At 37.7% G+C, this 24820-nt stretch overlaps 1 protein-coding gene across 7 annotated transcripts; it reads right to left on the minus strand.

Moving 5' to 3' along the window:
• Positions 1-257: 257 nt before the first annotated feature.
• On the minus strand, positions 258-24315 carry LOC121941585 (uncharacterized). Of its 7 annotated transcripts, none has more exons than XM_088074959.1 (17): positions 24064-24315; positions 20569-20657; positions 11677-11759; positions 11387-11467; positions 9803-9862; positions 8349-8522; positions 6950-7078; positions 6814-6859; positions 5700-5790; positions 5423-5564; positions 4986-5090; positions 3900-3987; positions 3481-3514; positions 3057-3131; positions 2312-2414; positions 1674-1825; positions 258-879 (listed from the first exon to the last, which is right to left on the minus strand). In XM_088074959.1, the coding sequence occupies exons 3-17, from the start codon at positions 11737-11739 to the stop codon at positions 744-746; spliced, it is 1479 nt and encodes a 492-aa protein (XP_087931085.1). In that variant the 5' UTR covers positions 11740-11759; positions 20569-20657; positions 24064-24315; the 3' UTR covers positions 258-743. The 7 variants fall into 7 exon arrangements, with proteins under 7 accessions (XP_087931085.1, XP_087931084.1, XP_087931081.1 ...); XM_088074958.1 differs by having other exon boundaries at positions 11387-11470; XM_088074955.1 differs by lacking the exon at positions 20569-20657.
• Between the last annotated feature and the right edge of the window lie 505 nt (positions 24316-24820).

Below are 24820 nucleotides of genomic sequence, written 5' to 3' on the forward strand. Positions count from 1 at the left end.
AAGATGCGAAAATGACTTTTGACTTTAATGCAATACAGTATTGGTGTTAAAGGTCTAGTGGGCTGAATTTAGTGACATCTAGTGGTGCGGCTGCAGAACTGAGTCTTCTCCCAAGTGCCAAGCGCTGATGTGGAAACATGAAAACACAAATAATCCTATCTAGATGCAGTGTTTGATTTGTCCGTTCTTGGCTACTGTAGAAACATGGCGGACTCCGTGGAAGAGGACCCGCTCCGTATAAAGATATAAACGACTCATTCTAAGGTTACAAAAACATGATTCTTATTTTCTTATTCCATTTCTGCCAATATATCAAAATCCTTCACACTGGACTTTTACGGAGACAAAGTTTGTGTTAAACAGACGACAGTCACAGAGCTGGGTGTACGTAGCGTTTCCGTTATACTTCAACCAGACATATTTGTCAACGTAAATCCTTTGGCGACAGATCGACCCACTTCCAACAGAGCAGGGACCTCCATACAGACACCAGGAGTTCATCAGGCTTTTATAGGATCCCACTGGAGCAAAAACCCTCCAAAGAGACACATCCAATAAATTAAACCTCTGACTATCACATACATACCGTCTCTGACTGTCTCTTCCTCACACACACACATTCAGCTGTCCTCAGGCATCATCGTCTTCCAACCTGATCACCGTCCTCCTTGTCCCTTGTCTCATTTTTCTTTGTAAATGCTTCTCTTACGAGCCATGGTGCTAAGTTTGGGTGGGAGACACACTTAGGGTAGCCAGTTTTTCTTGTCACGACCTTGTTGGTCTGGTATGTGTTTGAAGCGGCACTTGTCACCATAGAAACAGCCTGTGGTCCGCCAGTAAAAGCACTCATCTCCATTTATAGGCGCACACCGTCTGGACCTGCACGGACAACCAATAGAGAAGATTCTGTCTTATTCACAGAAAAATGCACATGCAAACAAATAATGAGACGCTGACGGGGGTGTGGAGACAGACACAATCAAGCAGACACGATTAAATTGTGTCTGTGTTCACTGCTGTGTTACCAAGCCGTTCCCTTCATATATATATATATATATATATATATATAAAGGGACGTGTTACGTATGCGGGACAGAGTTGTCTCGCCTTTAAGCCATCACGGGAGGTATTAACAGTGCTGAAACAGTGTCTGTAGAAACAGGACAGCCGGCAGGATGGGTGTAATGTTTTGATGACGTGTTATGTGCATTGGCCATCGCAGGAGATTTAAAAAGCAGCCACTAACAAAGAAGAACAGCAGCTGTAAACGCCCGAAAATTGGGAAAACTATAAAATATTGGAGCTCCTTAACCTCCGAGCAGAGGACGAGATCAGCCGCCTTATAACACTGAAGGTAAATGATTGCTGATGCCATGTTATTGTCATTTGTATTGTTTACAAAGCGCCGCCAGAACATATGTTATACGTCATACTAGAGGCCGACCCTGCAGTGTCAAATGCCCATCACACCTCGTTTGGCTCCCCGATTCCTGCATACTGTCTAAAATCAAACACTAGATTAGCATGATTCAACTATCTATGAAAAAATGCAAAGGAGACATAACAAAGGGACTTTGTAGTGGCCCTTTGGTGCCATCTCTGTGCAAAAAGGGATTACTTTTACACCTGCAGAATGTAAAGACAAACACTACCCGGACACACGTTATGATTACGTTTCTTGGTACCCTGCGGCAGCTGAGCTCTGCTGTGTTCCTGCAGCGATGGAGCTGAGGCTGGTGTTGGTCCTCTGTATGGAGGGCAGGGTGCGCTGGATCCAACGGTCCGGGTACCTCATCACCAGTTTCATGCCCCCCAGCTCCACCCCCTGGACAGAAGGAAACAGCAGTAAAACTTTAATAACATCCTAAGAGGCACAATAACAGGATGCAGGCTTATTGCTGTATCTTAAAACTGCATGTTTACAAAGCTGGACACTGACAATGACAACAGGATGAACATCAAGGTACTGTTTACATCACATCAGTTATTTATTGATATGAGGGTGGATATCATCTTAAATTTTTGGACATTATTATATCCTAAGTGTTGTCTACTCCTAGTTTTAAAAGCTGCATTACAGAAAACTAATTTTCTGAACTTACCAGACTGTTCCAGCTCTTAGCCACTTAGTCATTACATCCACATTAACGAGGATTATTAATCTAATGTCTTATTGTGTAAATATTTTCTAAGAGCTCCAATAGTCAACTATACAATATTGCCCCAGGATCAGCTAGAGGTGTTTGGTCAAAAATATTGTGATATTTGATTTTTTCAAGTCCAGTTTGATCACCTAAAGAATGAGACTCACCTGCAGCCTCTCCAGGGCTTTGGCAGCCATGTTGGCATTCTTGAAGTTGATGAAAGCACAGAAACGCTCATGAAGAACTCGGATGCTTTCTATCTCACCAAATCTGGAATCATAAAAAACAGAGTCTCTTATCTACAGCAGAATAGCGTGGGAAAAACCTGCAGACGAACAGATGCTGGTTTTGCTTTCATATCTGCAGCTGTCAACTAATATTTTCATTATTATAATTACAGCAGCACACCAAACCTTCCATTACTGCTGGTAGTTACACTAACTATAGCAAAAGTACTTCTACTTATTACCTACACACCTCTGAAGCCCCTTTTACAGCGGCTGTTCAAAGCAGGAATATTGCGCTGTTATGTCGCCATCGCTTTCTGTATATCAGGTAAGTTCGCAGAATGGGGGACAAGTGACCAATACATCCTGTACCTTTTCTACTACTGCTTTATTGTTCCTTAAACTAACATCAACACAGTTATTAGTATTAGAAGTATTAGTATCTGAAACAACTGCTGCTGCTGCTGCTATTACAGGTGTTTTTTTTTAGCTTTTATAAAATAAGGTTTTGTAAAATCCATCTTGTTATTGTAGTTGTGCTGGAAAAACTACAGTAGACGGACTTGTCTGTCCGCATTTATTGTTTGTTATCCCTCATGACTGAATTCATAAAGCCTGTCTGAACAATTTGTCTGTGCGCGCACGCACACAAACACACACACACACACACACACGGTGTATTTACATTTTGAAGAGATCCAAGAGGTCTTTCTCTGTAACTTCCAATGTAATGTTCCCGACCCAAAGAGAGCGACAGCTCCTGAAGGACAGAAAGGAGAAGAGACAGGGACACGTACAGCAACGATCACAGGAGACGATAACATCTGAGAAGCATCGATTGTTTGTCCATTATTTGAAGAATCAAATATTTGCAATAAAGCTTACTTTTTAATAACCACAAAGGGCATTGTGTATATCTAATAACACATGATAACAGATACTGAATATACATTTCTTAGAAAAATAGATAGATTAATTTGTTTTGCTGCTTTTTTGAGATGATACAGTATAGCAGATTATGCATAACATTCACACCCTCGAAACACGCTGTATTCCTGAAACTGAAGTGAATGGAATAATTATGTGCAGCTAAATGCTACACAACATACCCACTCTGGTCCTGCTGAGACGTGTGCTTCAGTGCTGGAAGTAAAGGCAGATAGGAGGTAGGCATCATGTAATGACAAAACAATAAAAACAGAGCATTGATGAGATGCATTTAAAATAGTTAACCACTGTAAATCAGTGTCTTTATCTGGATTTCTTCACCAGTGTGCTGACACTGTATTTACTTTAACCGATTGATATTTGCATCTGCAACATCTTCTCTGTCATCATGGTACTGCAATCAAAAACCATTTACTCTGCCTGTAAAGTGTCGGATGTTTACTTGTGGTTTATTACTGCATGTTTCTAATATTGCAGTCATTAGTATGAGGATGTCTCTGCTACTGATGTCTGATGTGAGTGTGACTGAGAGCGGTGCTGCCCCGGTGTGGACAGATGTGGTGCTGCAGCCGACTCTCACTTTGTGCCTCGGATGAAGTGATGACCGCCTGAACTGTGGTGAACTTCTCCAGCAGCAGTTTACTCTGCTCTTCCTCAAAACCCAACCTCTACGGTAAAAAAAAAAAAAAAAGGAATTAGTAAAAGTCAAAATGATCAAAGGTACCTCAGGACTTACATCACTGTCTTAACTGCAATATTTGCTGCAATATCTTAAATTCAAATGTGAAATATTCTCCCAACTGTTAAATGTAGGCTACATTTAACATGTGACACATATTGTATATTGTTGTTGCGGGGCGCAAATGTTGTATCTCTACATTTCTTTATTTTCATATATTAATTCTATGTGTGTATCAGTTTCAATTAAATGTATTTAAAAAGCTTGTGACTAAACCTCCTATCTCCATTGGATCCCTTTAAAAACACAGCATTTTTTTTCTAATTCCTGAAAAATAGCAATTTTGAAGACAGGAGGTTTGTGCCCAACAGCAACGATATATTGTATATATTCTTACTATTATTTTTACTTATGTTTACTCTGCTGTTAATTGTAGCATTGCACATATTTTCATATATTTAACTTACATACTAGTTTTATACATTGCATATGATGAAAGGCTCAGTTTCATATTTAACACTTTACACACTCAGCACATTATAAATATTATAATTTAAATATTCACATACAAGTGTCTATTATTTATTTGCATTTATATTTTTACACACTTTAAATATTCAGTATATTATACATACTTTTATTTTTTAAAATTTTTACATACTAGTGCTAACTGTTTACAATTACTGTATTTCAATTCTATATTTTTATATACTTGTGCTGGTACAAATATCAACTTGCTATTATTCTCTATTCTTTGCATCAGAGTGACTGTAAAAAAAACACAATTTCTTCCCGTGGATCAAAAAGTATTTCTGATTCTGAGGTGCTGTTCTCTTTTCAAAGTCCCTTAAAGCAAGATACTTAATGACTGACCTGGTTTATCATGTTGACGAGCTGTTTTTAAATTATGAAACTCCACAAAATACGCTTCAGTTCACCTAAATTCATAAACTCTGATTGAAGTCCAGCCTTCTAGTCACTTCTCACCGTGAGCTGCAGGACCTGGCAGGTAAACAGTTTACTGGATGCTTCTTTACAGTTCGGATCCAACTTTAACACCTGCTCCATGGCTGCCTCCGCCTCACTGTACCGCTGAAACAAACACACACACACACACACACCCCGCTGGCAGTGTTAAATAGCATGCAATCCAAACACATGACGTTTTATGAGTTGATGAAAGAATGGAGGCAGTTAAAATAACTTGTTTTTAAATTCGCTCTCTCACTTTTACATCACTTGGGAGTCAAAATAATATTCATGCAGGCAGAATTCACTCTAAATCCAAATATTAAATCTACAGTAGATAGCTTTTACAAAGATAACTTTTTGTCATATTTGCTGAAATTGTCACTATATTTGGACAGTCTTACATTTTATCTTTTTGTTGGAATGTATCAATCGGCTGTACATTAAGTGCTGACCTTTAACCCCAGCAGAGCACACCCCTTACGGAAGTATCCCTTCGGCCAATCAGGAGCAAGCTGAATGGACCTCTGAGCGTCCGTGAGGGCGGAGGAGTACTGCTCCAGACACCAGTAACAGTAAGAGCGATTTCCGTAGAACCTGAGGGACCAAAGAGAGTCACATGGAAACATTTATTTAATCAAAGTAAACGTGGCGGACACAGGAAAACGAGGTGACACGGTCAGCGGATGACAGCGTCAGTGCAGGTGAGCTGGAGGTCACATTTCGGCTCACCTGTGGTCGTTGGGGTCACAGTAGATGGCTTCTGTAAACATGTCCACTGCCTGGCTGTACTGGCCCTGTCCGAACAACTGAATTCCCTGCACTGCAGAATGAATACACGCACACGCACACACACACACTCTTTTAAAATGATGAGGACTTTCACTTCACTTTGCACACACGTCTTTCAGTGGAGGAAATATTCTATATCAGGTCAGTTGAAAGTGTTTTCTGTGAATTATTTCATCACACAGGACCTTGATTTTGAATAGGAACACTGATGTTAAATCATTTAAAATGTATTTTTTTATACCTTTGAGCTTCACAGAGATATACATCGACCTTCATGGAATGTGAGAAAACACATTCAATTTTTTTTTTTTTTTTTGCAATTTGGGTGAACTGACCCTTACCGTTTTGCATCAGTAGCAATGTCAGAAAATTTCATCTCAAGTTTGTGTTTTTGCTTTGGCCACCATAGTTAGCAGCCTCTCTGCGATAAGCGGGGTTGGACATTTTTTTAACATTAACTGCATAAATCAACAGGTACAGGGTAAGGTTGGGGTTGTGGAGAGGCGGAGACCTCTGCAGATGGATCAGATCCCAAATAAAAACCTCCTGAACACCTTCATCTTAAGTTATCAGAGAAAAAGATGGCTGCAGATTAGCAGGTGCTGGGCTAGTGGCTGGTCTCTCACAAGCTGAAGAGCATCGGAGACACAGTGATTTGTAACGTGAAACTGCTTTATTAGATGTTTTTTTCCAGTTTTAATCACCAGGTCCATTTGTTTTGGAGAGGAAGAGACCTCTGCAGAAAATTCAGCTTCCAGTAAAAACTTCCTGAAAAACGAAAACTGAAGGAATTCTAACCAGAAGTTTCAGCTAATCTGCAATCCTCACTGTTAGACACCACTAAATCACCCTAAATCTTACAAACCGGGCCTTTAATTCCACCACTTGTGATAAGAAGACAAAACAAAATGAGCTTGAACTAATAGGATGAATGAAATATTAAATCAATATTTCTAATGGAAGGGATGAATCTACAACATAAGGATGTGCATCTTGTCACTAAACAAAAATAAAAAGGCACGAGATGAATCTAAAGGACAATGAACAGAGTCACCTGTCAGAGACTCCCCCCTCCTCCTCATTTCTTCTGTGCACTCCACCTGTAATAACAACAGACAGATGTGTCACTACAGCAGACGAGGAGGGCTGAGAGGTTGGATAAATAGCTACATGTGTATATGTGCATGCACCTGGCTGCTCCTGGCCTCGTTCTCCTTGTTCTCTCTGGAGATCTGATTTGCTCTGTTCTTCAGGGCTTTGACTTTGATGTGGCTCGCAGCGTTGGCCACAAATGCACTGCTGACATCCCATTCTGGCTCCTGAAACACCAGAAGGTAAAATAAACACTTAATACAAACAGATGACAGTTTGATGACTATGACTTGAAAAAACATGAAACATCTGCTCTGACCAAACACTGATTTGAATGTTTGGTACATCAATACAGGTCCGTCTACATCATCCTTCATATCAAAGAAGTGGAATTCAAAACAGTCCAATCCAGTGATTTGGATTTAGGCGTGTTATGGAGCCATAATGGAAAGGCAAGCTCCTATATATGGGAGCAGCCACATATGAGGGATTTCTGGGAGTTGATAGTCCACGATTTCACAGAGGAATTGTGGATCCAAAACTACCAAATGATCAGCTCAACTTTTGAAGAGTTATGTGATGCAATAACAGCTCTTGTAGCTCCTGCTGCATCATGAGGGAGCCTGTTCCAACTGACCAGCATATAGCCATTGCATCATGTGACTTATACAAGCCAAAAAAGTGTTTCATTGCAGTTTTGCAAAATGTGGCTATTTCAAATCGCCTGAAATACGATAAAACGTATGTTACTTCCTCTCTTGGATGTCCAGAGGGAACGTGCTAGTTGGCTGTTGGCTGTAGTCTTTTCAGGTGTGTCTAAGTGTTATTTCTTGGCTGATGAAAAAGGCGGCATGAGGTCACGTAGGAATCGGCACTTGTCGCTAACTAACAGCTAACTAACAGCTAACTAACAAATTCATTTCACTTTAATCAGCAGGTGGCAAACAAGACACTGGGGTTATTCTTAGGTCTTGATGAGTTGTAGCATTTATTTACTGACAAATGGACTGAACTGTGCACACATTGCACTGTTTGCTCTCACGTCACGCTTCACCTTCATGCGCTCTCGCTCTCTCAAAACTGAAGTTTTGGCACATGTTTTGGCACCCAGCCCCAGTTACGAAGGGACTTTTTGGTCTTGGTACACTCCCATTATAAAGCAATAAAGCATGTTGTTGGCAAATATGACACTGCCAGAAAATACCAGTTTGCTCTGTTTGAGTTTTTCTTTTTAAGACACCACACCCGAACAAGTTTGCCATTTTGCCGAAGCCAATTTAGAGCAATTCAATTTTACAAGGAGTTTACATCCAACTTCGCAGTGAGTGAGCAGAGAAATATTCCAGGTCCAAAACACTTTGCACAATTGTCGAATCATCATGTCACTCTGTGGCTTCGCTGGCCTAAAATCTTGGTCACCAGGTCCTCTGGTTTATTATTTCTTTTATTTTGAAGGAATAATTATATACTAAGTATGCCGGCCTGACTTCAACCCACCTCCTCCGAGGTCCTGTGGGGCAGCTCGCTGTTGCTCTTGTTCTGTCTTGTCATGAGGGCAGGGACCGGTTCAGGGTTGCATCGGTGTCTGGGACGAACGGAGGTCCATTCCTCCTCCTCTTTCAGTTCCTCCTCACTGTCACTCTCTGACACCGCTCCAGCCGCTTCCTCTTCCTGTTTAAAAGTGAAAAGCATCATTTAAAAAAATTACCCCAGAAGAGGAAGTCTGGTCCCATATTCTTGACAGGTTTTGGGTGAAAATAAAGGCTATTCGTTTTCAAACTACAAATGCAGCAAAGCATTAAATAAAGACATGCAGATTAGCCTGCGGTAGTGTTATCAGGTTATTAGGTTGTATATGTTGTTTATTTAATGCTTTGCTGCGTTTTTTGGTTTGAAAACAAATATCAGGATAGTTTAAGGACCAGAAGGATGACAGACTGTTCGGATAAAGGCATAAAGTAACTTCATTATGCATTTGGTTCCTCAGATTTGTTCAAATATCACATATTTCCAAATAGACTGCAAATATTAAATACCTTTTTTCCTTATTCTACTGTAAAAGCTAGTTAAGAGAGACATGTACTGAATTCCCCTTTTACTTTGCAGAAATTTGCTTCTCATCCATGCAACAATGGAAAAGAAATATCACTACTGAATTTAAAGTGTACATGAGCAAATATTGCACATGCACATCCAGGTCTATGGGTGCTTATACCCATGAATATGTGCATAAATATGGACATAAAGATGAACACACATCCATGAACACATGGTGAAATTTAAAAATCTGCAATGCTTTTCTGTCCCATTTTTGAACACAGGTATGTTTTAATCAACTTAAGATTTAAAAAACTTCACCCAGCAGAGGCATCCCGACTGTATAATAACTAATAATAACATAAAAGCGCACACCTGTAGTGGCAGCACTGGCATTTATCAGGATAAATTATGAGATCGCACAGACAGATTTCATGATCAGTAGACAGATTTATTTTTGGTTTAGCTGTTAAAATCATGCTAAAATCTCTTGTGGGTGTTTTTTTTCTTTCACTTCACAAACAAATTGCACCAGAGTCCGGTTTGAAGCGGACCAAAACCACCTTTTCAGGTGGTCTGGTTGTTTGGTCCACACCTGGGTTTGACTGACAGCTTCACACCAGTCCAAACAAACCGTATTAGCCACACAAGCAAACCTGAGTTTGTACCAACCGACCCTAACAGGGTAGGTGTAAAAGCAGCCTTAGAGAGCAATCGACTTTCATATTAGTGCGGTCCATAATCTATCTTGCCTACGCTTGAATATCAGATTTAAGGGAAATGCATCGTTCCCTTCAGTAGAGGAATGTAAAAACACCTCAGTGACAAACTTTGCACAGATAAAAGTCAGAAAAGTCATTATTTAGAGAAATATCAGCAGATAAGAGATTACTTTCAGGCCTTTATGTTTTTACCTGCTCTGAAGCATCCTCCATCCTCTCCTCTCTCTCTAGTTTCTTTCGCTCTTTCTGCCTCTGAAAGGAGAGCATGGACACGGACATGTGGGATGGTACAGAGACACGTATGGACACAGACATCCAGGTAGATGTATGTGTCATGGAAACAGTGAAAAGGAAGATGTGGTTAATGTTTGGAGACGGGGAGGTGAAGTCACAGTCACAGCTGTGAAATAGGTGTGACGACAGGTGAGGCGACAGGTGACGAGTCAATAAGGGTGTGGTGGTGAAATGTCAGAGACACATTCATTTCAGTTAATGGAGGAATCAAAAGCAAAAAAAGTCATGAGCTGCAACATGGATAACATATATGAATATTTACATTTCCTTTTGTAACTTAGTTGACTATTTTTAAAGTGAAAATGTGAGCATAGTGTTACTGCATTTCATTTGACTAAACTGCTGCACACATCATATTACTGATGAATCCAGAATCAATTCTGAATCAAATTGTGACCCCAAGAATCGAATCGAATTGTGAGATACTGAAAGATTCACACCCCTAGTAAGTATAATACTTAATGGGATAGTTCTGATTTCTTGAGATGGGGTTGTATGAGGTTTTATCCATAGACAGTATATTAAATACAGTAGATGTCAGTCGGCACACCCCCAGTTTGGAGAAAAAGGCTGGACTCTGATATGTAAGCTAAGAAATCTACTGCTGTGAATAGGGGTAAGGAACAAAACGTATTTTAGCCACCTAAAAAAAACCTCCCACCTCAAAAAATCTATATCAGATTAAGTGTACGCTATATTTAGAATATTTTAACTTCTTTACCTTAATCTCAGACAGTAATTTCGAACAGAAAATATCGCTCCCAACAAAGCCAGATTCTGCTGAAAAAAATAACAGATTTGTGCCAACACTTTGCGCCCCAGAGACAGCTTCACCGTCAGCTGGGAAGAGACCATGAGCATCACGGATGAGGGAGGATGCGGGAAAGATGGGATCTGACCCTGCAGTTTCAGTGTTTCAGGGGAGAAAGAGAGACACCGTGCCCCACAGAGCTTCAGAGTTACGTGAGTGAGAGCTCAGTGAGCCTCCGACTGCTCGTCAGCCGTTCTGACACTTTATAGTTTTTAATGAAAAAAAAACCTCCGACAGTTTCGCAGTACAATAATCTGTGTTCAGTCTTCTCTATTAGTCAGTTCAATTACGACGTGCGTCTGAAATGATAAGTGTTCTGCTCTGTGCTGCAGGAAAGAGCTCCTCTCGGGGTTAGCTTTGGGGGGGCTCACATGTTTGAATGGCTTATCTCAGTCAATAAGCATCAGGTAAAATGATCATTTCTGTCACTCTGTGTGTGTGTGACAGGCACAGCAGCAGTATCACAAACACTGAAATGGTATTCATCCTCTGCAAAAAAAAGAAAATCCAAATGCCTAAATTGAATACTGAATACCCAAACATGTGAACATTTGGGTCAAGCCCTGGTAAATAACCATGAATAATTGTTCAATGTCCTTTCTCTTTATTTTATTTTTCCGGCTGCAGCTTATGAGCCTTCATGTCAGTCACAATAAACACTTTTTACTCACTTTTCTTTTCGCTCTCCTCCTCTCGGCTCTTCTTCTCGTTCTCTCGTCATCATCCAAACCCTCCTCGCTGTTCAGCATAGTCTGCTGGAGACAGTAACACACACACTATTATTATTATTATTGCATTTTATTAAATACAGCATTAATTCTGAGAGACAGAAAATAGCTTTCATGACAAAATATGTCTCATGAGACACCCAGTTAGTGATTCTGCATCTCCTAAAGCTTATAAAGTCCAATACAGCACAAACTGATCATAGTTTATATAGTGTATGAGCCTTTCAGTCTACCTGTGATGAGCCTTGGTCTTTTCTTCTGTCTGTCAGGTCAGGAGCTCCATTCTGAACCTCCATCTCCTCCTCACATGGCCCTCCTAAAGTAACACACACAGACACACACACAGGATTAAAACACAGTGTGTGACAGAGTAACATCCATTTTCAGGTTTGAGTGAATCTCTTTCCCGTTAGTGTGCTGAGTGAGGCATTTCAAATACAAAACTGCACAGGTGATCTTGTGGCAGCGTGCGATTGGACGATACACAGAGGGAAAGAGTGAGTGAGGGTCTTTATTTAATCTGATGTCTTCCCTCATGCATCTGAAGAATGAAAAGATTCAGCCTTATAGGCAGCAGTAGGCAGGTTTTCATTAGATGTTATATGTGCAAAAGTTACGAGATTCTTTTAAAATGCTATAAAAACACAACTGTGAGATGACTGTGTTTCAATTTAGTGATGTTCTGCGACTCTAACACTGCAAGAAGCATGCCGATGCATGTTCAGAACATTAGCAGCTTTATTTCTATTACAGCAACCACACTAGCCGTCGTTATTTCCAATCCAAGGCTACGTAGGCGTGTTATGTGAGTGATAATGGAAAGGCGAGCCCCTTATACGTGGGAGCGGCTACATATGAGGGATCTCTGGGAGGTGACAGTCCATGATTTCACAGAGGAACTGTGACAATCAGCTTCATTGCCACTATTTCTTTGATGTGGGTTTGGTGTGTCTGGCCCTTAAATGCTTTATTTTTACTGAAATTTGACATCCGTCCATAAGGGATTTATTTAATGTTTTCACTTAAATGGGTTTCCAGTGTATTTTTTTTTGGTTTGCTTGTTTTTATTCAGGGTACAAGTTATGAATGCAAATTTGAAATGTAAACAGGCAATCTTCTTAGCCAGGATGCATTACAGTCATGATACCAGTTCTTGGTGCATGTTAATATGGTGCCAGGCAGGCGTGTGAGTTGGAAAGCAGGGAATCCTCTTCCCCTCATACCACACTGAGAGGTCACCACGCCCGAAATATCTGAGGGGCCTCTGGATAGAAATACTGTTCAGGTACTCAGAAGCATTCTAGAAATACTCTACAGAGAAATATTTCACTCCATTGCTGTTAAAATATCAACAGAGCCATGTTGAGATTAATTCTATTTTCTGACACATTTACCCACCAGCCTTTGGTTAAAGCCAGCAGCGTTATCAGAGCTTGGATGGTAGTAAATTTTCACGCAGCTGATGGGCGCTCGCTCTGCAGAAGCAGATCAGTTACCATGAACTCACACCAGCAACAAGACACACAACAGCTGAGCAGGGAGCGTTTCATTTCATGTGATTGCTAGAAGACTCGTCTGTTTTCCTTTCAGTATTTTACAAATTACCGTCTATTTACAGCGACATCAGTAAATAACAATTATTGTTGGGGGATTTCTGAGGCTGCAGGAGATCCTAGCAGATTTTTTTTTTTTTTAAGTTCGCACTGGGGTGAATTAGTGAAAAGATTGAGGCATGAGATCTGTAAAATATACGCAAATAATATATCAACACATCCATTTGAAGCTACTACAACTGATTGTGTTTTGTGTGTTTCCAAACTTTGGGATGGATATAAACCTCTCATTGTTACAAAGATAAGCTATAAAATGTTTTGCTCCAGCATTCAGATCCAGTATCAGTTGGGTTCTAATAACACTGAACGCTAAGTTTTGCTATCTATCTCTTACAACCTGTTTTTACTACAAACACTTGATGTAAACAGACTAAAGACGCGTTGATAAGCCTTTAGATACATTTTTAAAATGAGACGAAACTCTACTTCAAGGCTGTTTAGGGAATTGTACATACAGCTTGTTAAAAATGATGAAAGAAGAGCAAGTTATTGGAAACATTAATAACTTAATAATCTACGAGGACAAATAATCTCTAATAGAAAAAGGATTTAAAAAGAGATACACAGAAATAGAGGAGTTAGAAGCAACAATTCTTCAGTTCAAACAAGGCGTGTTTCCATTCACCCTCAAATAGAGTAAATTGAAATCGCAAACATAAAATACGCCAAATGGAAACGCATCAATTTAAAAAAAAACTAATTTATCGCATTTTACCCTCGTATGAGGTGGTATTTCAATATTTGAAAAAAAAAACTTTTTTCGCTTTACAGGTCAAATGGAGCTGTATATGTGGAGGAAGAGAGGGAGCTCTTAAGTCTTACATGAGACAAAAAAATGACGGCGATATCTGCAGCAGCAACGAAAAGCAAGTATCCATCGCCATGCTTCTCAGATCGTTATTACGAGAGGCTGCATTACATCACTCAACGGAGTTGCAGTCATCTCGTAACTGTGTTTAATTTCACAATTATTGCTTAAGGTTCCCATTCAGTGTTCTAGAAATGCCAAATAAACAAAGGATTGCGGGAGACATTCAGGTTTCTTGGGCTCTTGGTTCTGGACATTAAGCATTTGGTATTTCATAGTCAAACTGATTTTCAGCATTTTTTCTGGGTCATTGTCTTGTTTGTTTGGCTTATTTTCAGGTGATTTTCTTTAATTTTAACTTTTTAACTTTTCAACTTTTTTTAAACTATTTTTGCTAATTTTTTAAAGTATTTTCTTGCCTCACAACCTATGTTTTTGAAAGAAATTAGTCTAATCAGCCCATTTAAATGGTTCCCAAATGGGTTGAGATATCTCTGAATAACAGTTCGCTTGAATCTTAAATATGTACAAACCCTTCATTGGTGGGTAAAATATAAGATTTCCATGAATTTTCCTATCTCATGGTTACATTATCTTTTCCAGGCCCTTTTTAATTTCAGTCCCCTAATGTCTTCAGGACTATCAACCCTTTGAAACCAGAACAAACTGGCTTGATTTCATTAAAAATGGGAAGGAGGCAATAAACAAGAGAGGAAATTACACAAGAATTTTCAAAAACTTAGTTAAAAAACAAAAGTACAAGAAAATTTGTTTTAAAAAAAGAAAGAGACAGTTAAAAAAAATATATAGAAACAACTTTGTAACTTAATTTTAAATTATGATAATTATAAATGCCATTTTCCCCTAGCATTTTTCTTTTTTCCCCTTAACATTTGCCCTAGCTTTAAAAAAATAATACCTACTAATTTCTTGAAATTTGTGAAACATTTATTACCAAGTTATTCTTTTTGCCAGGGATCAAAGGTTTAATACCGGTGAAAAAACATCTGAAAACAGCACAAGAAAGTTGATGTAGCTCCAGGTTTCAAAGGGTTAATCTAGGCCTCCATATAGTGAAATTCATTAGAAACAGTTTGGATGAACTAACTGCTCATTCTCCCACACACAGAACGAGTATTTTTCATAATCATGTAGCCCTACCACATGTTGAGTGCAAGAAGTGTAACAGATTTCATCAGCAGCCAGCAGGTTGCACTGCTTGAATCAAAATCAAACTGCTAATACGGAGAAACGAGTTGCATGTTCTGGATAAAGACAGATAAAAAGTACTTGGAGAGAGTATACTGTACAGTCTCAAGTCTCCTTTCCCCTCAAATACAATTTGTTGACAGATGAAAGTCAAAGGGGAGAAAACTGTGTCCCAGAATAGTTCACCGTCCGTTGAGAAAGTTTTGGAATGAGCAGAAACTGAATCTGTTTGGCATTAAGAGCCACAACAGCACCTGACTCACAGAAAGACCGAAGGCAGAGGAAAAGCAGGAACCAGAGAGGGAGGAGAGACGGATGTTAGTGAGAAAAAAACACGCCGTTCTTTTTTGGAAAGCCAATCTGAAATTACAGGTTTCCCTGCAAAACAAAATCATGTACATAAAGACATCCTATAGAATACTCCACCAGATATTTTAGGATATATACTGAGCTCCTGAGCACCGCTGTTATTAACCCTTAGGGCCCGCTTTAACACGCACTCCCATCAGTCTTAAATATAACTAATCAGAAATATCAAATATTCATTGATTTTCAGAATTTTAACCCCTGATTTTTAGATTTAAAAAAAACAACACAAAAAATGAATTATTTTCAATATACTACATGCTAAGTAGATTTTTTTTAAATTATCACAGCCTCGGTTATGTCAATGATTAGCAGAAACATTGATTTTTATACATTATCATTTTTTGTGCAGATGTGATTGTGATTGTGTCAGATGCTAAAACTTATAATACACTGCACACAAAATGCATTTTCAAGCAATCAAGCTAAAAAATATCATACAGTAATAACATTTTCTACTTTCACTGAGTTTCTTTTTTTAACCAACATCAGTCTTATTAATAAATATCAAATATTCATTAATTTTCTGAATTTTAAACCTTTAAATGTCAGGTTTTTGTCATGGTAACTTACAAAATAATAATATATATATATTATTATATTATTATTATATATTATAATATATTATAAATATTAATATTTTTCCTAGACGTTTTTTCCTAGTTTTTCGGTAATTTTCTAAGAGGAAAAAAAATTACAATAAGTGGGACATGTTTTCAAAAGAGTTCAAACCAATTTGCTCAGGATTCGTAGTTTTAAATACTTTTGAAAGGTGTCTCAACGCCTCACGAGAAAAGTGATGCTGATTCAGGTTTCAAAGTGTTAAAAAAAAAAGTATTCCTGCTCATAATTACACCACATATGGTTTTGACTTTGATGCAGACCAGCCCACAGCCATCAACAGGATACACCAGAGGAAAAATCTGAAACATTTTGGTTTAGATATAGACTGTGTCACACAATGACTGACTGAAAGACACTTCTCTGATGAACATGCATTTTGATTCAATGAGGTCTTACTGGTTTTCATTCATCTTAGCTTCATAATATTTACTCAGCAGATTAAACACCATGGAAACGCTCACATCAACTACGAAAGACAACTGAAAAGTGCTTGCCAGGTTTCCAAATGCTGCAAGTGATTTGCATGTGAGTGTGAGCTCATGTATAATTGGCCAAATGTCAGACTTGCACAGTTGTCTTAAGTACTGCCATACACTGTGAGAGGCATCGGCCATTTGAGTAAAAAGGACTGATATCTCTGCTGTTTTATTTCAAAGACAAAAATGTTGAAGGGCGGGGGGTAATCAAGAATGAGCCCTGTGTAATAAACCATGTGCTGCTGTTTGATATGAAAACCGCCTGTGCAGAAATCTGGTTCTCAAGGCTGCCGGGCAGGGTGGCCTCGACAGTTTCCTCCCCTCTGTTAAACACAGACCCATATTAACACGCACACGCCCTCGTCTCCCGACATCAGTGTTTTCAGCTTTTGTCTTTCTGTTTATGAGCAAAAAAAAGAACGCATTAAATAGAATACTAAATACAAACTTCAGGACTAGAGCTGTACTTTGAAATGCAAAATGGGAGCTAAACACGGTTTACACAGAATTTAAATGCAAAAAATAATGGTAATACAAACAACTTATATTAATATGGCACTGTTTGCATATAGCGGTTTGGTGTAGGAAAATGTTTGATGACACAAAGAGAGTCAAACACTGCTACGATAGAGGTTATACTCACAATGAAGGAAATAAATTAAGAAAATAAAGGTTATATTCACATCAAAAGAGATGAGACAAACCCATAAGACATTAAAAAAAATATGCAATATCAAGGGTGAGTGCAATAATAATATTATCCTGCTGGGACTGTGCAATATCTATTTCTTTATTTACTGCTGTTACACATTTACTTCATATGTATGAGTTGTTGCATTGACCTATTTATAGTTTTAATCATTTTTATTTATTCCCTATGTACCACTGAAAGGAGTTACACCTACATTTCTTTGTACCACTTCCACTCTGTTTGCATGTTCACATGGAGGGTTCACCATATTAAGCACCATCTAAAAGCAATTAGCAGTGAGTGGAAGTGGGTTATAAAACCCTCCAATAATGAGTCTGAATCAATGCCAGCTTACAAACCACACTCATCAAGTGAAGCACCTATTTTGTATCTGGGAAAGGAAAAGTAATAGGCTGCCTTAGTCAAAACAGACATGTGATGGACAATTTTGTGCACACATTAAGGAATTAGAGGTCACATTGTATTTTGAAATGCAGGAAAAAAAGGTTGAACGTGTTGATTTTATTGTCTGGTTTGTAATATTTCAGGGACTGTGGAAAAAACAAAACAGGGACTAATCAGATTAACCCTTTGAAACCTGGATTGACATCAGTTTCCTTGTGATGGGTTCAGATGCCTTTCACAAGTATTTAAATCTTTGAATCCTTTGAAGCAGACTGGTTTTATTTCTTCAAAGAAATCAAAAAAAAGACAATCAGCACCTTGGTAAGCAATGTCCCACCAATTGCCTAAAATTCTTTTTTTTTTCTATGTCTATTTTTCATTTGATTTTGTTGATATTATCTTGTTTTTTGACATCTCTATGAGGTGAGTCCTGAATAGTAGATTTAGATTGGGGTTTTTTTTTAAAAGCTGGGGGGATGCCAATTTATATTTCTAATTATCTATCTAAAGCAAGTTACATAATTATTTTTCTTAGGCACTTTTTAAGATACATTCCTTGGCTATAGTGTTGTTTTATTTAATTTTTGACTAATTTTTAGGTGATTTTCTAGCCCTTTTTTACTTTCATTTTTGTCAATACTCAGGTTAGTTTCTTGTTTCTTTCTTTCTGTCTTTATTTGAATAATCTGTTCTTTCTGCATTTCTTTTTAAGTTGCACATTGTCTTCTTCTCATATTTTTAAAAGAAATCAAACTAAATTGCTCAGGTTTCAAAGGGTTAAGAATGCAAGCTAGGAGTGAGTTTTAATTCTATTAATTTATTAATTGCCTGATTGATTGATTTTCATGCCCAAATCAAAATGTAGAAAAGAAAACAGGTAAACAATAGCAGCAGCTTCAGATCAATTAAAAGTGATACAAATACATATGACAAACATAAAATGAGAGCAAGTTTTATTTTTATCCCTGGTTATGAAAACTGACGTCAGTTCCTCTTTATCACCGGAGAAAGGGAAGTTGATCCCAAAGCTTGCAGCTGTATTTAAACCCTACCCCTTAAAAAAGGGGTGCTTCATTCAGCTGGGAGAGCAACTACTGATGAAATTCACTTTGTCACAAACTACGAGGGTATAGAGCCGGACTGGACTTGGGCCTGTCTGTCGTTCGCTAAATCATTCCAAGGAACAGGAAACTCAGAGCTAATGAACGTCTGTGGTGAGCACTGTGTCATCTGCCCCTCCTTTAGCCAACTCACCAAGCACATCACACACACACGGCACACCCAAAGAGACAAAAAACGTACACAAATGCTACACTAAACAAGCTTATAAAAGTATGCAGGTCTGGACTACGCAATGCTTTCCTTCTGACTCATCAACATATACTCGCTCTGTGCTGACACAAGCAAAAAAAACACTGTGGTGAGATCCAATGGGCCCATCGGTTTAAAAAATAAAATTATGCATAATGTGAAGATATATTTGTTTGTATAAAAATGTATATGTACAGTATGTGCAAGTATGTGCACATGTATGTGTATGCATGCATCCCTATACAAAAGTGTGATGTATATATATATATATATATATATATATATATATATATATATATATATATATATACGTGTGTGTGTGTGTGTCTGTGTGTGTATGTGTATATATATATATATATCTATATATATATCTATATATATATATATATATATATATATATATATATATATATACATACATATGGAGATGTGAGGAAATAAAGTGACAGCAAAGTGAGGAGCACGTGGCACGAGAGGGAGAGAGTCCAGTAACAAGAAGTATGATGAACACGGTAGGAAACTCACACTAATTTGTGCTAAACCTAATTTATGTCTGGAGGAAATAAATGACAGGAAGCAAAGATTGTGTGGTTGGCTCTAACCAGAATGACTCCAGCTTCCAAAGCCAGGCTGCAGGCACCAAAGGTCAACATTTGACTGATGATCTTTCACTGTTTTTTTTAAAGGATGTTATAATGTCATTCATGATTCAGTTCAGTCGAGTTTGCTTCTGACGTCTGCTGACTTTGTTAGAGGTAAGTAAGTCAGCAGATCAAACGCACTAAGGTTGACTGTAGGGCTGGGCGATATGGAAAAAACATACAATACAAGGGTGACATACATACAATATTTCGGAAAATACGATTACATTCACCAGTGGTAGTGGTCAATGTTTTTCCCACATATTCATTTATTTGTGGCAGTCCACAATGATTGAAAGATCTGCCACCATGGTCTGATTTGTATTTTTGGAGCTGGACTGTTTATTAGGTGCAGGGTTGGGATATATAATGTTCTTGCAGCACAGAGCGTACTCTGGGCACAGACGGAGTAGCAGAACGCCAGGCGCAGTGAGAGTGAAACTAAGCCGTGTACGGCGATGGGTCTAAAAATTTGCTTTCACTCACAGACAACTGCTCCTCTCATCTACTGATCTCAGAAGCTCTGATCACATTGACAAATCAAATGTTATTCCCCACGACTAAAAACTCTACAAACCGCTGCTGAGGGAAAAAAAGAGTTCTGCCTGCGCTGCATTCGCAGACCAAACAAAAATAAATTTAGTGAGTGGACACAGGCAGAAGGATACACAAGGGCACATGGGCAAGGAAAAAAAAACTGTATCGAAAGATAACGAAATCTAGTATGTTGGAGTATGTAAGTATATGATGCAATGTTCATGTTCATGTTCATTCCTTTCATCCTGATTATTCTTATGATTTATTCCTTATACAAGATATAGTACCGTAATAACTCAATGTTCTGTATGACAATCTAACCTCTGAGGTCAGCGGTGGGAGTGAACGCATGAGGCTCTGGATGACAGTTTAATGTTCTGTATGATAATCTAAATCTTTGATGGCAGTGGTGTGTGAAAGCATGACGTGAGGAGAACTTGGTACCTGGAGATATGAAGAGGAGATGTGTGGGATGGATGTGGATCAAAAGGGCGTGGGTGTGTGGTATCTATAATGTTGCTCACCAGGGCACCCTGAAAAACCAAAAAACAATTCCTAATAAGAGATTGTCCTTGAGGTTGGCCAATCCAAAGATGATACCATGCCGGAAGGGGAGCCAGATAACGAGGGGAGCCAACCAGAAGATGACTCTACCTACATTCACATTTTTTGTTATTGTAATAGTATAAAATACTGGATCAGGGAAAGACAGGTTGTCAGACTGCAGGCTGGCTCGCTGATGTTGTCGGCTAGGGAGAGGCATTTCTGATCCAGAGCTCTGTAAACTGCTCACTGCTTGCTTGAAAAGATTCACTAAAAGGTTTGAACTTAAAATTCTAAATTCTGTGTGGACATTCACTCATTTGCTGTTCATTGAGTTGCTTTTAAGAATTCTGAACATAGCGCTCACCCTGTGAGGGTGAGAGTTTTTTTCTATTTGCAGCAATCGAGAGAAAAACTCCTTCAAGTATAATATCGTTTTTGGCAAGAAACATGAATAAATACAGTCGTCTGAGGGAGAAATCTGGTGTTATATTCACAATATTATAAAATAGTAGTATTGTAAGAAAGACTTTGAAGCAGTTTTTTTATGTGAAAGAAGGTTATTTTATATAAAATAAATAAAGTATCAGTCTTATTGTTTTTTTGTCAGTAAATCAATTTAGGGACATTAAAAAAACTTTTTTTTTTCTCAATCAAAGCTCACAGCAACCTTTTGAATACACTTTGACAGCACTGCATCGCCTATCAATTGATTTTGTAATGTTCACATGTTCAATTCAATTCTTAACAACCGATTAATCAATCATCAATTCATCATGATCATAGGTGAGTTATTTTTTATAATGATGATTTCTTTGTTTCTCTGGCACAAAGGGTGGACAAATAACAACAAAGACAAATTTGAAAACAGCTAATAAACATCTGTATTGGCTGTTGGCCAATTTGTTACTTTGGTATTGGTATTGGCCCATAATTTCACAATCGGTGCTACCCTAAAAAGTGGACACATTGATCTCATGTGTTCCTCGTACAGAAATGTTTACGTTTACACCACTGAAAGCTAACGTTGGTCAGCAAAACTTAATATCAATCATAAAAGAAAACTTTTAAAATATGGAAATGATCCTATTTTGAATTGAATAATAATTATTTTACTATCTAAATATCGAACGTCAAATCTGTAATCTCCTTCAGCTAGTCCTTTCTATCCTTTCACCCAAATTACAGAGGTTTGATACTTTTATTTTGGGACATAATGTTTGTTTCATGGGAAATGGCTGGGTGATGTAACTTTGTTGGGTCCAGGAATTCCCCAAGGAAATTGTTTAGTAGATGGCTGTCTAAACAATAGCCACACTCATTCAGTAAGAGGCATTCAGTGTGCGAAATAGTAAGTTTTTTATATTTTCTAGTTTTATTTCATAAAAGCATATTAAATTTTCATGATGTAGTGGTTTCAGGGCATAACATGAATGGCAGAGTTATTTTCAATCTTAAAGCTGCAGTTGTAGTCCAACCAGTTTCTGTACATTCCTGTGGGGTGGTGACAACTAATTTGCCAGGCAAATATTTTTGGTTGGGTTGTGAAATGCTGCCAGCTGACGCTGCACATATAAATCAACAAAGCAAGTTAAATCTGATCAAATAGTAGTTATTGTTGTTGTTGTTTTGTAAATATGAAAACACAGGGAAACACAAAACCACAATAACTGCCACCCAAAGATAAATATTCTGCAATATAAAGGGTTAAAATATAAAAGGTGTTGTTAAAAGGAGTCCTCTGAAGTGAGCAGATGCCTCTGCGCTGGTCTTGTCGTAACAGGATTTTATCAAAGTCTGATTTCCTTGACAGAATGTCACCTAGCGCTGCCCTTCATGGTTGAAAAGGGGTTACTACAAGTCATGATCACGTCATAATTTGGCATTGCAGAGTTGACTAATTGGGGTTTGGGTAATACTGGCTTGAGGTTTGATTCAAGATTTAATTCTTATTGCGATCAATGAAGTGGACTGGAATTTGTATCGTGCACAAATAAAAAAAACTTACTCCACTGGCATGACAAAGATAAAAACAGATACATAAAATAAGTCAAATCCAAATTGTTAAAAAGGATAAAATGATAAAAAAGCAGCACCATTTAAAAAAAACAAATAATCAATTAAAATTAATAAAATTATTAAGTAGAGCCTGAGGGGGAATTCCTGTCACCCACTGAGAATGCTGTTTCCAAAAGAATATTGTTATCAATAAATGTTAATTGTTAACTTTTATTTAGCGAGTTGTTGTCCTGAATGTTTTCTTATTTTCAAATTGGTCAAAGTTTCATCTTCTTTTTAAAAGTCAAGGGATAGGAAGGTTTTTAGGAACATCCCTAGTACTCCTGCAGGCATTAAAATCACCAGACAGCATGGTTATATGATTTTTGTGTGGCAATATCATATACATGGACACCAATTATCTTTTTTAATTACATGAATTATTATTTGGAACTACAAATTAAACTTTTGCTAGCCTACTAGCAAAATAATTAAAAGTAAAGTAAAATGAAGATTTGGCTAAGGGACTTTTTTTTTCCTTTTTTTGTTTTAGAGCAGAGGTGATATTGCAAAAAGGGGGAGGCATGACAAAAGATTTTTTTTAAGAGCTGGAGAGGATTTTGGAGAGGAGAGAATTTTTGGCTTCGGGGAGTGGCATACAACTTTAAATCGTTGCATTTTGTTTTTACTTTAAAGCCAATCCCTAAATTCCAAGATAAAACAAAGATATACAATGTTGCGAAAATGTATGCCACATGCATGAAAACAGTAAAAGTTAACAAAAAAAAAAAAAAAAGAAGAAGAAGAAAAAAAATGCGTAAGGGGTGCCAAACAGTCCCTTGGGGCTGGGAGAAACAAATTTAATTAATTAATTATATATATCTATAAATTTTTATTTATAATTTTTATTAATATATTTTTTCCTGCATTTTACGCACTTTTCATTCTTCTTCTTTCTATTTTTTCCGCATTTTTAGAGGCAATTTCCCCTCTGAGATCAATAAAGTATTTCTGACCTGATTCTGATATATATATATATATATATATATATATATATATATAGGCACAAATTTACATTCATTCATACCAACAATTTCAGCTCATACGTTAGCTGTAAACTCAATTTAGCGGTTAGCCAAAACTCCAGTTTCACAACACAAACTGTTAGCAAAAGGGCTCAGAATATAATTTAACGAAACTTTTGCCGGTTTTACTGTTTTTAATCATTACTCTAACACTATTTTGAGGCTATATTGCTTCACCGTGATGTTAAAAGTGCTAGCATCGGCTGCGACGTGAAATTATTAATCACAGCTACATGCAAACCGTTGGCACTGACTGACTTAATCTGCCCGAGAAACCAAAAGTTGTCAGCGGCTGCCTGCCAGCGTTACTCACCGCCTCCTAAGCCCAGCAGCCGGCAGATATCTTTGGTGAACTTCATACCGTGTACCGTCCAGCGTTATCGGCACACACACCAAAAAAACATGGAAACTGTCACTCCGGACAAAAAGACAAGTCTTCAGTCTTCATTTACCGCTGACACCTCGCCGGTGAGGCCGCCGGTTCATGTGAAAAGTCGCCCCGTTGGTTGGTCCTCCGCCTGCCGTCCAGTCACCGACTAACCGCCGACAACACTCACACGACTTCCGGCACGCACTTTCAACAATAAAACAATGACGGGCAGAATTTGAAGGTGACTTCCGGTTACAACCATCAAAATAAAACCGATAAAGGATTGAAATTATCCTCCTCCCGGTCAGATGTTTTTATATCAAACGATTTAGGATTTAGAGAGTAGTAGAGTAGTAGAGTAAAAAGTGATTAATTTCAATATCCACTTTGCTGTAATTTATTCAGAATGTACTGTTACTGCACTCAGAATATTTTAGTGTCTATTTTATTTTATTTTATTTTGTTTTGTTTTGTTTTGTTTTGTTTTGTTTTATTTTATTTTATTTTATTTTATTTTATTTTATTTTATTTTATTTTATTTTATATATATATATTTTTATTTTGTTTTGTTTTGTTTAATCTTATTTCATCCTATCCTATATGCCCACACTGAGAAAAAATCTAATAATGTATTATTATTATTATTATTATTATTATTATTATTATTATTATTATTATTATTGTTATTATTATTATTATT

The sequence above is a fragment of the Plectropomus leopardus genome, chromosome 3 (assembly GCF_026936395.1).
Source record: "Plectropomus leopardus strain MGB_pleo_1.0 chromosome 3, ASM2693639v1, whole genome shotgun sequence".
Classification (NCBI taxonomy): domain Eukaryota; kingdom Metazoa; phylum Chordata; class Actinopteri; order Perciformes; family Serranidae; genus Plectropomus; species Plectropomus leopardus.

Bases quoted from the DNA above. Each gene is read 5' to 3' on its own strand.
- LOC121941585 (XM_088074954.1), bottom strand. From the start codon at position 24,109: ATGAAGTTCACCAAAGATATCTGCCGGCTGCTGGGCTTAGGAGGCG. The intron at 11,471-11,676 runs GTAGACTGAAAG...TACTGTCTCCAG, and splicing joins AAGACCAAGGCTCATCACAG to CAGACTATGCTGAACAGCGA. The intron at 3,515-3,899 runs GTGAGAGTCGGC...CTTTACTTCCAG, and splicing joins CACTTCATCCGAGGCACAAA to CACTGAAGCACACGTCTCAG.